This window comes from Lynx canadensis, chromosome X (genome assembly GCF_007474595.2).
Source record: "Lynx canadensis isolate LIC74 chromosome X, mLynCan4.pri.v2, whole genome shotgun sequence".
NCBI classification, from domain to species: domain Eukaryota; kingdom Metazoa; phylum Chordata; class Mammalia; order Carnivora; family Felidae; genus Lynx; species Lynx canadensis.
The window spans coordinates 104,538,110-104,553,713 of NC_044321.2; the positions used below are offsets into that span (position 1 = coordinate 104,538,110).

At 40.1% G+C, this 15,604-nt stretch overlaps 1 protein-coding gene across 3 annotated transcripts in view; it reads right to left on the reverse strand.

The window, feature by feature from the left end:
* Nucleotides 1–2,606: 2,606 nt before the first annotated feature.
* The window catches only part of ZDHHC9 (zinc finger DHHC-type palmitoyltransferase 9), a 32,512-nt gene continuing 19,514 nt past the window's right edge, over nucleotides 2,607–15,604 (reverse strand). For 2 of the 3 annotated variants that reach the window (XM_030305275.2, XM_030305276.1), the window contains 6 exons: nucleotides 11,866–12,003; nucleotides 10,871–10,919; nucleotides 10,015–10,117; nucleotides 8,538–8,641; nucleotides 8,038–8,134; nucleotides 2,607–4,167 (listed from right to left, as the gene is read on the reverse strand). In XM_030305275.2, the coding sequence (XP_030161135.1) occupies nucleotides 4,051–4,167; nucleotides 8,038–8,134; nucleotides 8,538–8,641; nucleotides 10,015–10,117; nucleotides 10,871–10,919; nucleotides 11,866–12,003 (608 nt within the window). In that variant the 3' untranslated portion in view covers nucleotides 2,607–4,050. Of the gene's footprint in view, nucleotides 4,168–8,037; nucleotides 8,135–8,192; nucleotides 8,429–8,537; nucleotides 8,642–10,014; nucleotides 10,118–10,870; nucleotides 10,920–11,865; nucleotides 12,004–15,604 lie in introns of those variants that run through there. The other variant, XM_030305277.1, reaches the window with a different exon arrangement.

The window sequence follows — 15,604 nt, forward strand, 5'->3', positions numbered from 1 at the left end:
AGAGGTTCCACTTATACATGTAGATCCACTGTGAATGCAATTGCTACAAAGAAAGATAAATACAGGTACGTTGTATGGGCAACTTAAAAATCCATGAATGGCATTGTTGTCAGTGACATGATTTTCAAAAGTCACAACTCTTGGTAAAGTTCTGAACCAAATAAAGTACCCTGTTCCCTCAACTTACAGAATTGTTGCATTCCTGGAAATTCAGTGTATATATTAAAACTGTAAAAACATATTTTGTGTTGATTTGTAAAATAATTAGGCCCAGCTAATTGCACTAGGTTTTCCCACCTACATTGATGTCCTTGAGGATGTTCAAAAGTTTACAGATGCAGATTTCTAGTTCCCATTCCCATTTCGTATTTACCCAAAACATGAAATTCACAATGACTTCCTTTTTTGTGAGTTGGGCTTGCATCCTTTAAAACTAATGATATTCACAGTTTTAGCCTTTGGTACTATTTCTAAAGCCTATTGCCTAAGAATAGCAAGTGATTCCAAGAATGTATTCTTAAAACTGACACAAATGTGTTTGGAATTATTGAAAGCACTGTTCTTTAGTAGCACCAAAGCACAAGAGCAAATTACCACTTTTTAAAAACCATTTACTGTGATCCCTTGGTGATTTTCCCTAGCCTGGCCCCAGCCTCAGGAGTATAAAATGAACAGAGCTGGAAGAAAAGGACTAACAGGACTAGGCCATGGAGGGGGGAGGGGGACCAGGTTGCTAGGTTACTGCTTGAGCCATTCAGAGCAGTCCCAGAGGAGTACCAGACACAGAGGACAGGTCCCTCTCCCTGCCCCACTCAGCTGAGGGCCCTCTCAAAGGAAGGGGGGGGGGCACAAAAGGTGGGGGAGGGGCTGGTCACTCACACTAGGCACAACAAGTAAAGAAACAGACATCCCTGTATTTCTAAAACCATTCAAGTCTCCTCATTGATTGGCTTCACCCCAAAAAGAAAGATTTCTTTATTAAGAAATACCAGAAAGAGAAAAACCTACCACACATACACATTTGTAGGTTCACACAAAAGTGCAGAGATTTACATATTAAATTGCATTTAAGTTAGAAAATAGATTTAAAAACAAAATACTTTTTTCCCCCAACAAGGTAAAGAGATTTGGTCAGTAGGAAAAGGGGCCGTAGGGGTAAAGGCAGGAAGGTCAGGGCAGGAAGAATGGAATTTAGCTGCTATAGAATTGGAACCCACAACTACCACTGAGGAAAAAAAAGCAAGGGGGGAGATGATGTTCTCTGCTAGGGCTAAGAGGGCCCCAGAGCCAAATGGACATGGAGAAGTGTTCCCAAATAGCCAAATTCCACCAACCCCCAGAAGGTTTTGGATCTGTGCCAGCCATACTTCTGGGGAAGTGGGGTGCATAGGAAACTTAAGGGATGGAGAGGAAGGGGAGAGGTGGAAAGAATGTCAGCCATTGAAAAGAGTTGAACAATTTAAGGCCTATTCCCCTGGGAAGGACCAATTCTTCAATCTCCTCTCTAATCAGAACTCAGACTAGGGACAATCACAGCTGGTGCATGGTATGAATGGGACAGATCTTCAGGCCAAGGTCTTAAATACAGAAGATTTATAAAGGAAAAGAAAGAGGGCAGGGAGTATGAAAATGCAGAAACTTAAAAAAAAAACTCATTTCACACTAGAGATAAGGGATTTCCGTGTTTACCATTCACCTCAGAAAGAGAAATTTTCTCTGACAGATCTCAGGGACAGCAGAAAAGTCATTGAGGTAAGTTGGGTGAGGAGAGAAATCTGTCCAAACCCAAGAGAAGACATGGGCTGAGACAGGGTAGGCTGAGAACTGACTAAAAAGGGGTTCATCTAAGTGTCAGGTTAACTGAAAAAATCTAGTAACTTCCAAACTCTCCAGGCTTGGCCTTATATTGAACTAACTCAAATCTAACTACAAGAATAAAACTGAGAGATCCAGAAAAAGAATGGGAAAGTAGAGGCAGAAAGGAGAGGAATCTGAGACAGTCAGAGCCAGTCTCCCCACTCTCCCTAAAGATTGATAAACTCAAACCTTGCTACAAGAAAAATAGGAAGACATACAAAAAATCTGCAAGCAGCCAAACTTCATTAATTGTGATTAACTGGGAAGGGTGAGATAGGTATTGGTAAGGAGTCTTGACTTTAGACCATTTAAAAAGAAATATATACCATCACTTGTAAAAGATCACTAACAAAATATTTCCAAGAGGGGGCCCTGATGAGCCTGCTTTAATAACTAAGACTCATTTGCAATTAACAGCATCCCTCTGCATAAAAACAGTATTCTAATAAAGAATGTGTTCTCTTGAGTAAATACAATCCCCTCCAAGCCTCCCAATCTTGCTAACACTGTATATTGCCTTGAAAGCCATTTTTTCATAGCCCAGAATAAGGTAAACATCGGCCCAGAATGCAGTATAGATCAGTGGAGAGTTTGGGAGCTATCTCTCCAACCCAAGGACCCCGTAGAAAATGGAAATATGGGTAGTAACAAGCAACCCCTTCAACCCCCACCCCCAACCCCCACCCCCAAAGACATTCACACCCTCATGGTGGTTCTTGAAATGGAAAGGGGAAGGAGGAGGCAGGCAGTTTGCATTAGACACAGTTTAATCACCTTCAAATAGATTAAAAGTTCTGGTTTACACTCCCCCCACCCCTCCCCGTAAGTCATCCAGACAGGACCCTGGCTTAGAAAGAGAAAAACACAGGTGCTCTAGGAAATATAGCCACATATAATACATAAATCTTCTTCCCTGAAATAGAGCAGATCCTGAGCAGAGCTGACTGGGGGCCACAGCCCACCCCCAGGGTGAAGCGGCTCTGGGACTCTGCCGGTGGAAGTGCTGGAAGAGTGGGGCTTGGAGGAAGCCCCCGTGTGGTTACCAAGCCCGAGGTGGGCCAAGGCCTTGGAGTGGGTTTACCCGGGAGGGCAGCAGTGCTGGGCTTTCCCTCCTCACTCAGCCGAGGCCTAATGGAAGTACTGGTTATTCTTTTTTTTTCTTTTTTGAGGGGACATAGGGGGAGAGGAGAGGAGAGGAGAGCCTCTCTGTGCCTTGGTTTCCCCATTTGTGCATTCAGGGCCTCTACAGGCCTCACACAAGGAGTCTGAGGGGGTAGTGTTTAAGTGAGCACTCAGGCTTCCTCTGAGGAAAAGGAACCACCCAAGTGCACACTTTTATTACTGCCATTCCTGCTCCTAGAGGGAGCAAGAGTCAAAAGGAAAACAAAAGGAGCTAATGAGAAAGGAGGAGAGATGAGACAAAGAGTGAGAGGGGCCATGCCGTTGGCATCTCATAAATTCTTACTAAGAATGGCACAGGTATTAAAAAGGTTCCGGTAGTCTACAAGAAATGTGAATCATTGTCTCTACTGCAACTACTTACATATATCTAACTGGAAACGGGTGGGGTTTGGGTGTTAGAAAGTGGGCAGGGGACAAAGGAGAAACTACATGAATAAATACAAGTGGAAGGTACCTGCCCCATTCCTGAAAGGATTTGCTGGCAATGTTGGCACTTTGTAGCCAGGAGAATCCTCCAACCCCACTCTCCACCCTCTTCACTTATGAAAGCCCCAAGAATCCCTTTAGGATTCCCTGGCCAGAGTTCTCTATGACTGCCTCTGGACTCATGGCATGCAGCAGTTTGAGAGGATTTGAGCCAGTCTCAAGACCCTTTATCCCCAGAATTGGACCACTGACCCCAAGCAGGAGAGCTGGGATCTGGAGGAAAGAGAAGGGAGTCCAAGGAGACTCCATGGCTGAGGCCATGGAAAGCCAGTGCTGGGGTCCAAGAGACCCATTTGTCCAGTTACCAGAGGTGACTGACATCTTCTGCAACTGTCTTGAGTCCAGAAATTTAAAAAAAAAAAGCTTGCAGCAAGAAAATGCCAGTGTGCAATTGTGTGAATAAAGACCAAAGAAAAATAGTAACAGGGACAGCTCACTTGCTCTCTGTCTCAGGTTTATATCTTCTCCCTTTAAATCTCTCACAGCCCTAATTAAACACAAACAAAAGTCTCTTCCATAGATAGGCTACTTCTCAGCTTCAGTCACCTCCTGTGGTGGCTCTGGGGGCTCTGGAGGTGGCATCTCTTCAGGAGTGCTGGTGTCCTCCGGCATCTCATTTGGGCTCAGATGTTCTGTTGGGGCCTAAGAAGAAAAACATATCAAATTCAATACAAAGCTCTCCCTCAACATCCAAACGGAGATAATCCATAGACACTGAACTCTTCCTCTCAACCCATCAGCCACACCGATGCTACAGATATGCAGCCACCCACACCAAACTCAGAACCAAGACTAGACTATTGTCTTCTCAGCAAAATGCATCTGAAGTTAAGTTCTAGTCTTCACTGTCTGTAGAGGATAGATGTTTCCATTATTATTCATGATAATAATAAAAGGGACCACAAATAATTATGCAGACACCCCCCCTTCATAACAGAATGCTGTAACATACTTGTCTAACATAGGCCTGATTCAGTGGTTCTCAATCTTTTTTTTTCTTCGCCCTAACATACAGCTCAATAGAACAGTGATTCTAAACCAAATAGGGTGGGGTGGCAAAATCTTCACATGGTATATGTGGTAGGAAAATGCTCCCTGAGTGATTCTAAAATACCACCTTTCCCTACATTCAACTTAGAGCTACTAACCTAGATTGTTACGATTTAAGATCATATTCATCAGAAAAATGATATTCAAAATGATGATAACAATTTATAAACAAGAGTTTGCTGTATTTTCAAAAAAAGAAAATTCAAAATTTAGGAAAGGCAAAGTAGAGAACAATGATCTACTTTACAAAAAATCATTCACTTAAAAGTAGGATTCTATTTGAAAAGAAAGTTCAAATCTACTAAAATCTATTACAATAAATAAGTCCAGCAAGGTTTCAAGACACAAGATCAATATACAAAAATCAACTGAATTTCTATAGAGTGCCAATGTACATTCCAAAAATAAAATTAGGAAAATAATTTCACCTACAATAACATCAAAAAGAATAAAATACTTATGAATAAATGTAACAAAAGAAGTATAAAACTTATATTCTGGAGGTGCCTGGCTGGCTCAGTCAGAGGAGCATGGGACTCCTGATCTTAGCGTCATGAGTTTGAGCTCCATGTTGGGTGTAGAAATTACTTAAATAAAACTTAAAGAAAAACCTTAGGGGCCCCTGGGTGGCTCAATTGGTTAAGTGTCTGACTCTTGATATTTGGCTCAGGTCATGATCTCACAGTTGCATGAGTTCACAAGTGAGTGATTTGGGTTCAGGGCTGACAGTGCGGAGCCTGCTTGGGAGTCTCTCTCTGCCCCTCCCCCGCTCATAAGTTTGCACTCTCCCTCTCTTGTTCTCAAAATAAGTAAATAAACTTTTTTTTTAAAAAAACTGTCTACTCTGAAAACTACAAAATATTGTTGAAAGAAATTAAAGAAGATCTAAACAAATGAAGACATCCCATGTTAACAGTTTGGAAGACTTTATATTGTTAGGAAGACAATATTCCAAAAATTGATCTATATAGATTCAATGCAATCCCCATCAAAATTCCACCTGGCTTCTAGAGGTACCTGGGTGGCTCAGTCAGTTAAGCATCCATCCGACTCTTGATTTTGGCTCAGGTCATGATCTCTCAGTTTGTGAATTTGAGCCCTTCGTCGGGCTCTTTTCGGAGCCTGCTTAGGATTCTGTCTCCCTCTCTCTCTGCCCCTCCCCTGTTCTCTCTATCTCTCTTTCAGAATAAATAAATAAACATTAAAATTTCTTTTTAAAGAAGCTGGCTTCTTTGCAAACTGACAAGCTGATCCTAAGATGTATATGGAAATTCAAGGGACCCAGAACAGCCAAACCAATTGAATAAAGAATAAATTGAATGACTCACACTTCCTAAATTCAAAACTTACTACAACACTACAGTACCCAAGACAGTGTGATACTGACATAAGAATAGATATATTGATCGATGAAATAGGATTGAGAGTCTAGAAACAAACTCTTACATTTACAGTCAATTGATTTTTGACAAGGGTGCCAAGACAATTCAATGGAGAAAAAGCAGTCTTTTCAACAAAGGGTGCTGAGGGGTGTCTGGGTGGCTCAGTCAGTTGATCATCCAACTCTTGATTTTGGTTCAGGTCATGATCTCAGGGTCATGGGATCAAGCCCTACATCAGGTTCTGCGCTGAGCACAGAGCCCACTTAAGATCCCTCCCCGCTCTGCCCCTCTGCTGCTCATTCTCTCTCTCTCTAAAAAAATAAATAATAAAAATTTAAAAAAATTTTTAAAAAGGGTGCAGAGATATCCACATGCAAAAGAAAGAATTTGTAAGTTAACTTAAAATGGATCAAAGATCTAAATAAGAGCTAAAACTATAAAACTTTTAGGAAAAACAGGCATAAGCCTTCATGACCCTGGATTAGACAATGGTTTTTTACATGTCTACTGACAACAAAAGCCCAACAAACAAACAAAAAAAGATAAAATGGACTACATCAAAATTTAAACTTTTTGTGCTTCAAAGGACATCATCAAGTAGGTAAAAAGACAGCCCACAGAATGGGAGAAAATATTTGGAAATCATATATCTGATAAGGGACTAACATAGAGAATAAAGAACTCTTAGAACTCAACAACAACAAAAAAATTCAAATTGCCCAATTTAAAAATTGACAAAGAATCTGAATAGATACTTCTCCAAAGAAAATATACAAATGGCCAATAAGCTCATGAAAAGATGCTCGGCAGCATTAGGGAAATGCAAATCATAACTACAGTGAGATACCACTTCACACCTACTACGATGGCTAGAACCAGAATGCCAGATAATAATGACAAGTGTTGCCAAGAATGTGGAAAAACTGGAACCCTCATACACTACTGGTGGGGATGTAAAATGGTGCTGCCAGTTTGGAAAACAGTCCAGAAGGTACTCAAAAGGTTAAACATAAAGTTATATGACTCAGTGATTTCACTCCTGGGTATATAGCCAAAATAAATAAATACATATGTGTCTATGCAAAAACTTGTACATGAATGTTTATCATTGCATTATTCATGATAACCAAAAGGTGGAAACAACCCAAATGGCTATCAATGAATGTATAAATAAAATGTGGTATTATCCATATAATGGAATATTATTCAGCCATATAACATAATGAAGTATTGCTACATGCTATGACATGGATGAATCTTGAAAATATGTCAAATGAAAGAAGCCACACATTATATGATTCCATTTATATGGAATATACAGAAGAAGCAAATATATAGCAATGAAAGTAGATTAATAGTTGCCTAGGGATGGGGCTGGAGGAACTAGGAGGAAAGAGAGAGTGACTGCTGATGGGTGTAGACGTTTGGTGAGGAGTAAGGAAATGTTTTAAAATTGATTGCTGGGATGATTGCACAACTCTGTGAATATACTACAAACCAGTGAACTATACATTTTAAATAGAGATTTTACAGTATGTGAATTATAGCTCAATAAAGCAATTATACAAAAAGAAAGTTCAAATAATACCTTTTGGGTAACATATTTTATAATGTGTATCCTAAACAAGACAGCTGGGAGGTTTTCCACAACATCTACATATTCTAGGGAGGAAGCCCCTTCTACCAAGTTAACCACTCCATTAACTCTAACCCGCTGCCCTGACCCCTATCTTTACTCTGATAGCATTTTATGCTTCCTTCCTCAAGGCACTTTTCAAAACATTGAGCAATGGCCTGTTTTCTTGTCTCTCATCTCTACTAGACAATGAGCTCCTTGAGAGCAGAGATATCTTTGCCTAGTTCACTGGCATATCCCTAGCACCCAGCACAGTGACTGGCACAGAATGTCAAAGAAACTAAATCCACCTTGAGGGCACAAAGATTTGAAGACAATGTCAGTGGAGAAGCAGAAACAGAAGCTGGAGCCACTGGACATGGAATTGCCTAATTGTATCTCAAAGGTGTAAATTTAGCCTACACCTTCTATCACTGACTCAGCCGTTAAGTCAGGAATACTTACTGGGCTCTGTGGCAAAAGGCTGCTACTGGTCTCTTGAGTACTGGGAGGTCGACTTCCACTTTCCTCCAGTGGCAAAATACCCCTTCGATCCAGCACACTGAAGGAGAGAGGACAGTTAATAAAGCACTTTGTATTCCCCCCTCCACCCACCCACCCCACTGAACCTTGCTGTGTATACTGGAAAACATAAACCTGTCCTTTAGCAATCTGGCATTATCCTAGCACATGCCTCCTGTCTTCCGTTCTTTTTTCATTCCACAAACCAGGGAATACCACATTAACCAAGGAACAAACAGATGAAATAAGAATGAAAGGTCGTCCCTTCAAAACAACTAGCCTGTGGTCTGTGGTCCATGCAGATATAGCACCGAAGGATAATCCTTGGGAAGACCTATCTGACACGAAAAGGCCACATTCAGAAGAATGCATCAGACCAGGTAATAGGATCAGGTTGAATTGCTTGTCCCAAGAGTCCCAGGATTTTCTAGTCCTCTAAGTACCTGGGGGGCAAGGGGCCACATAGCACTTCACAGCAGTTCTTCACAATGTTACCATGGCTATAGGGATTCTGGACACGATTCTTCCCTGTCCATGAGCCTTTGATCTGCAAGATAAAAGCCAAGGCTTGTATTAAAATTTACATTGAAGAAATGCAGCATGAAAGGATGAAAACGTTCTGGGGATGGATGGTGGTGATGGTGGCACAACAACGTGAATGTACTTGATACTATTAAATTCTACATTTAAAAATGGCTAAGATACTGCTTCCGATTCTGTGTCTCCCTCTCTCTCTGCCCCTCCCCCATTCATGCTCTGTCTCTCTCTGTCTCAAAAATAAATAAATATTAAAAAAAAATTTTTAAAAATGGCTAAGATAGTACATTTTGTATTACATACATTTTGCCACAACAAGAAAAACAAATACCTGCATAGCCATGGAAAAATGTTCACAATAGAGTGAAAAATCAGGAGCTGGATAATATGTATTATTTTCCACTAAAAATACAAAATATAAGGGCGGCAGGGTGGCTCAGTTTGTTGAGCGACTGACTTTGGCTCAGGTCATGATCTCACGGTTCACGGGTTCGAGGCCCACATCGGACTCTGTGCTGACAGCTCAAAGCCTAGAGCCTGCTTCAGATTCTGTGTCTCCCTCTCTCTCTCTCTGCCCTTCCCCCAATTGCACTCTCTCTCTCTCTTTCAGAAATAATTTTTTTAAAAAACATTTAAAAAGTTTTAAAATACAAAATATAGGGGTGTCTGGTGGCTCAGTAGGTTAAGCATCCAACTTCAGCTCAGATCGTGATCTCAGTGAGTTCAAGCCCCACATCAGGCTCTTCGTTGCCAGCACAGAGCCCACTTTGGATCCTCTGTCCCTCTCTCTCTTCCCCCCACCCCAAATAAATAATTAAATAAAAAAATACAATATATATATATATATATATATATATATATTCATATAAACAAACACAGGAACAGGTCTGAAAGACTACAAATCATACCATTAACAATGGTGAATTTAAATAAAAACTGAAAAGAAACCAATGGTGACATCTAGGAGGTAAAGTTGTAACCTATTTGCTATTGTTTACTCATCTGTATTTTCTGATTTTCTATAATAAACATGGATTAATTGGTAATTTTTAAAAAGCAGGGATTTAGTCAGTGCAACTGTGCCTCTCCATTCCAAATCCAGAGGCACTAACTAGCCTTTAAGGATCTATGAACAGCTGAAGACAGTGTACCCGCTCAACCATTGAACCTCTTCTTCGCAATTCTACATAGGTACTCAGTTCCAACCAAAGCAGTCTGCTTTCTCCTCCACACAGTAAATTTAACAGTCTCCCACACCAGGTTGCCATTTGCCTCAACCTCCCAAGCCCTGGAGACTCAGTTCTCTAGCAGGTATAGCAGGTAATGACAGAATAGGCTTTGGAGAGGAGAATATGTGATAAGGAAAAGGGAAAGTTGACTCACATCTTCATTGGTTGTCTGGTTGAGAGCCACGAGGAAAGTGTGAAATCCAGTCAGTCCCACGACGGACCAGAGTGTGAAGAAGCAAATGAGCACTTCTAGAACAGTGAGGTGATGTTAAGGAATGTTGAAGCAGCTACACCAGGGGACTCAATGCCTCAGCCCATACTCATGGCACCAATCACACCATCTTTACCTCTCAGAACATATATCACAAATGGCCAAGTATCTGTATATAACAACAGATGAATTCTAAACTCACTGGATATATGAAAGGAAAAGGACCCCTGTGTATTCACTACAAGTAGCTCTCTAACAATTCTTGTGTATTTAAGTGTTCATTTATTTATCATTAGCTCTTTGAAGAGGACATTTCATTAAAGCCAAACAATGTTGGCCATCACTGCCAATGGAAAATCCATCAAAAAATAAACTTTGTAATGAAAAATTGGTGGGAAAAACAGAATGTGACTTATAGAAATCCCATCTGAATCTCCTTTTCAGAAATACAACTGCTATACAAAATAAGCCTTAGCTGCAACAAAAAGGTAGGACTTCCATCAAGTGACATAAGAGGTATACTGAAGCAAAGACAGCCCACTAGAGGAGGCAGGGCTGAGACTGATCAGAAGGACTTAGGAGGGAGGCAGTGGAGAAAGGGGTGAGGGAAGGACCTCCTTTTAAGCCCTGGCCATCTCCCATTCTGGTTGCTACCACTAAGACTACATTTTTTTTTTATTTTAGACTTTGGCACTCTCTGACATCTGAAAAACGAGATGGTGGGAGAACTGCAGAGAGAAAGCCTACTTGAAACTAGTTTAAGAGGGCGTCACAGGGACATACTGCCAGGGGAGGATATGTTCCAGGAGTTTCTTTCAACGTCTCCAGGAAGCCAATTTTCAAGGATTCTGTTAAATTGGGAGAAATTGGAAAGAAAAATCAATAACTTTAGTAAAAAATGCACACTTACACTAGTACCCACTCATTTTCCTCCCTCCCTATCCCTTGTTACAAGCTGGCAAGAGATTAAGCCCTCACTCAGACAAGGGACTCTCACCTACAAACTGGTAGTCTCCTCACTAAAGAGTTTACATTTTCAATGCAGGACCTGGCACTGGACTAGAGAGTCTGATAGAAGCCAAGCTTCCCACTCCTTTCCCTTTTCCCTAGCCTCCAACTATGGGCACAGATGGGGAATATTCATTCATAGCTGAAAGAAATCAGAAATATCCAAGAAAAATCCTCTCTCCTGATTAACCCGTATCTCTCCCTTATTCAAAATCTAGTTGAGAACTCATCTCTTGATCAAGAGATGCCCCCTTTAACTCCACATCCCATCTGCCTTTAGGGTTACTTGGTAGTTGTGTGTGTGTGTGTGTGTGCGCGCGCACACACACACACACACACACACACACACACACACATGTGGGTATGTATTTTCTATCTCCCAAAGTAGACCATGAGCAACTAAAAGGTATTTTGCTGGTATTATCCCTCCTATCACCTGGACAGGGCAGGTCTTACAAGGCAGAAGAAGAAAGGATGCAGAGCCAACATACATCCTCAGTCTTTGAGACTGCCTCAGAAATGTCCACTAGTCTGGGTACAGGCCATAATCACAGCCTCAACCTTCAGCAGAGGGCCAATGAGAAGGCCAACACACTCAGTAAATACAGATGGATGTGAGCTGAGTTTTGGAGTTCTGCTCAAGAGCAGTGCTCATTTCTACCAGGTCCTAGGGTGCCTTTGCAATAGTAAAGTCCCACCAGGAAACCCAACTTCCCTCAGCTGTCCTTAAGTCTTCTCCCACTCCTCACCCCTATTCCAACAACACACACTGCCTTGCATACTCACTGAGAGCCACATAGACGATGTTGAAGGCGAAGACATAGATCGTGAGGAGGGAGAGAGACAGGATAAAGAGGTAGAAGTAGCGGTAGTTCCTCTTTCCAACACAATTCCCCACCCAGGGGCAGTGATGGTCGAAGCGCTCTGTGGGAGAAAGAGAGAGTCCAGTGCCAAAGCAGCCCAAACAAAGCACACACGACATCTACATAATACCTAATTTAGAGACCCCCAATGTCACTGCTGATTTCAACTGTAAAAAACACTGGTTTCTATTTTTCACTTTTTCACTATGTTTTCATAGTCATCTCATTTGATCCCCACAATCACCCTGGAAGTTGAGCAAAATAAGATATTCTTTTCCTCATTTTACAGTTGGAGAAACTAACGCACTGAGGGATCAGTGCCTCACTGCCTCACTGCTAGTTGACAAGAGACTTTGCTTTTCCAAAGAAAAACCTTTGGTGGACTTACTAAGTTCAGGAAGAATAAGTAGGTGAAAATACCCAAGGAAAGTTTTAAAAAATGAGTAGTGTGGTTTTTCTTAACCTCTAGTTATTTTTTTTTTAAATGATAAAACTAGGTGGCTCAGTCAGTTAAGCGTCCGACTTTGGCTCAGGTCACGATCTCACAGCTCATGAGTTCAAGCCCCACGTCGGTCTGTGTGCTGACAGCTCAGAGATTGGAGCCTGCTTCGGATTCTGTGTCTCCCTCTCTCTCTGTCCCTCCCCGCTCGCATTCTTCTGTCTGTCCGTCTGTCTGTCTCTCTCAAAAGTAAATAAACATTAAAAAAATTTTTAAATGATAAAACTACAACACTTAAAATGATGTGGCATAGCTCAATGGAATGGAAAGTACCCAGAAAGTCTCTAGAATATTTAAGAATTTACTGTCTAATAAAGGCGTTCTACAAAAACAGTGGTGAAAGGAAGTATTATTCTATAAATAACTGACACAATTGGCTACTTGGTGGAAAATAAAGTTAGATTTTTTTCTCCTCACACAATTAATCAAAATTAATTCCAGATGAATTAGAATTACATGTAAAAACAGAGTACAACCATAAAATAACTATAAAGAATAGATGAACATTTATCCCCTGTAGAGCAGGACATTTTTAGCATAAAAGTAATGGAAGAAAACACAGATGATAAAGAAAAATATATTTGACTCCATAAACCTTAATATGCATTTTATATATGTTAAAAATACTATAAAGAATCTCTAAACAGGAAAAAAACCAATGGGAATGTATGTAAATTTTGTATGTTAGTATATGAGAAGTCCTTACAAATCAATAACAAAATAAAACTACTCCTTTAAGAAAATAGTCAAAGGGCAAAAAGAGACAGTTAACAAATACCACATAAACATATATTTAAATGTTTTCAGATTCACTAATGATTCAGTGTAATACTAATACAACAATAAGACAATTTTTGCCTATTGAAATAAGAATATAAAAATAACATCCAGTGCTGGTGAGAATAGCATGGAATGGACACTAATATACTCTTTGTGGGAGTATAAATTGAGAGAAGCTTTCTGAAAAGCAATTTGGCAGTATGTGTCAACAGCCTTAATAAGGCTAACACCGCTTTGGCAAAATAAATTCATTTTTAGTAATTTCTCTTAAGGAAATAGAGATATGCACAGAAATTTAAGTTTAGCAATTTTTATTAGTATTTTTTATTGTGGTAAAATATAAAGCATGCATTTTGCCAATTTATTCATTCTAAGTGTACAACTTAGTGGCAATTACTACATTCATGATGTTGTGCAATCATCACCACTACCTATTTCCAAATATTTTCATCACCCCCAAAGAGAAACTCTGTATGCATTAAAGAGTAATTCTCTGTTTTCCCCTTCCCCCAGTCCCTGGTAACTTCTAATCTTTCTATCTCTATGTCTATTCTACATATTTCCTATTAGTGGAATCATACAATATTTGGCTTTTTCTGTCTAGCTTCTTTCACTTTAGCATAATGTTTTCAAGATTCACCCACACTGTACTATGTATCAGCACTTTCTTCCTCATTATGGCTGAATAATATTCCATTGTATGGATATACCACTTTTTGTTTATCCATTCATTTATTGATGGACACTTGGGTTGTTTCCAACCTTTGGCTTCTGTAAACAATGCTGTCATGCTCACTGATGTACAAAAATGTTTGAGTCTCTATTTTCAACTCTATTTGGTATTGATATGGACAGAATTGTGTCCCCCCAAAATTCATATGTTGAAGCCCTAACCCCCAATGTGACTGTATTTAGAAACACGGCTTCTAAGGAGGTAACTAAGGTTAAATGTCATAAGCTTAGGGCCCTAATCCTGTAAGATTGGTATCCTTATAAGAAGATGAGACACCAGGAGTGCATGAACATAGAAAAAGGCCACATGAACACAGCAAGAAGGTGGCCCACCTGCAAGCCAGACAGAGAGACCTCACCAGAAATCAATCCTGCCTGCACCCTGATCTTGAACTTCTAACCTGCAGAACTGCGAAAAAATAAATTTCTGTTGTTTAAGCTACCCAGTCTGTTGTATTTTGCTATGGTAGCCTGAGCAGGCTAATTTAGGTATGTATATATATGTACACACACACACACACACACACACACACACACACACACACACACAAGGGGTGGAATTGTTGGGTCATATGATAATTTTAATTCTATGTTTAACTTTTTGAGGAACTGCCAAACTGTTTTTAATAGTGGCGATGTCATTTCATATTCCCACCAGCATTGTATGAAGGTTCTAATTTCTCCACATCCTGACATTTAATCATTTTGATTGCAGTGCAATAATAATGAATAAAATGGAATAGTAAATAATATTTAATTATAGGAAACTGCTTAAATAAACTAGAATATTGAAAATTTTTAAAATAAACTAGAATGTAGCCATATGATGGATTATGCAGTCATTAAAATAATATATTCAAAACACATTTATTAAAGATCTGGAAAAATACTCAGGATATAATGTTAAGTGACAAAGGCAGGATTAAAAACTCTATCATGTGTGATCTATATAAGATCTAAATAAGTGGCACTGGAAGGAGATACAGCAAAATGCAGAGTAAATTTGGGATTAAATTTTATTTATACTTTCTGTACTCCCCATATTTTGTACAATGAACATGGATTATTTTAATGAAAAACACACAAAGAATAAAATACATCATTTTTAAAAAGCAATAAGTTATGCACGGGTCAAAATAAAGACTGCAAGAATGGTACACCTCCTGGGGCGCCTGGGTGGCTCAGTTGGTTAAGCAACCGACTTCAGCTCAGGTCATGATCTCATAGTTTGTGAGTTTGAGCCCCGTGTAGGGCTGTGTGCTGACAGCTCAGAGCCTGGAGCCTAGTTCAGATTCTGTGTCTCTCCCTCTCTCTACCCCTCCCCCTCTCTCTATCCCTCCCCTGCTCATGCTCTGTGTCTCTCTGTCTCTCAATAATAAATAAATGTTAAAATAAGTAAATAAATAAAAATTAAAAAGAATGGTACACCTCCTGATTAAAGGGCTACAATATATCTTTTCAGAAAAGAAAAAGATGTAGAGAAGACACACACAAGTAGTAAGAATGGTACATCTCCTGGGGTGCCTGGGTGGCGCAGTCGGTTAAGCGTCCGACTTCAGCCAGGTCACAATCTCGCGGTCCGTGAGTTCGAGCCCCGCGTCAGGCTCTGGGCTGATGGCTCAGAGCCTGGAGCCTGTTTCCGATTCTGTGT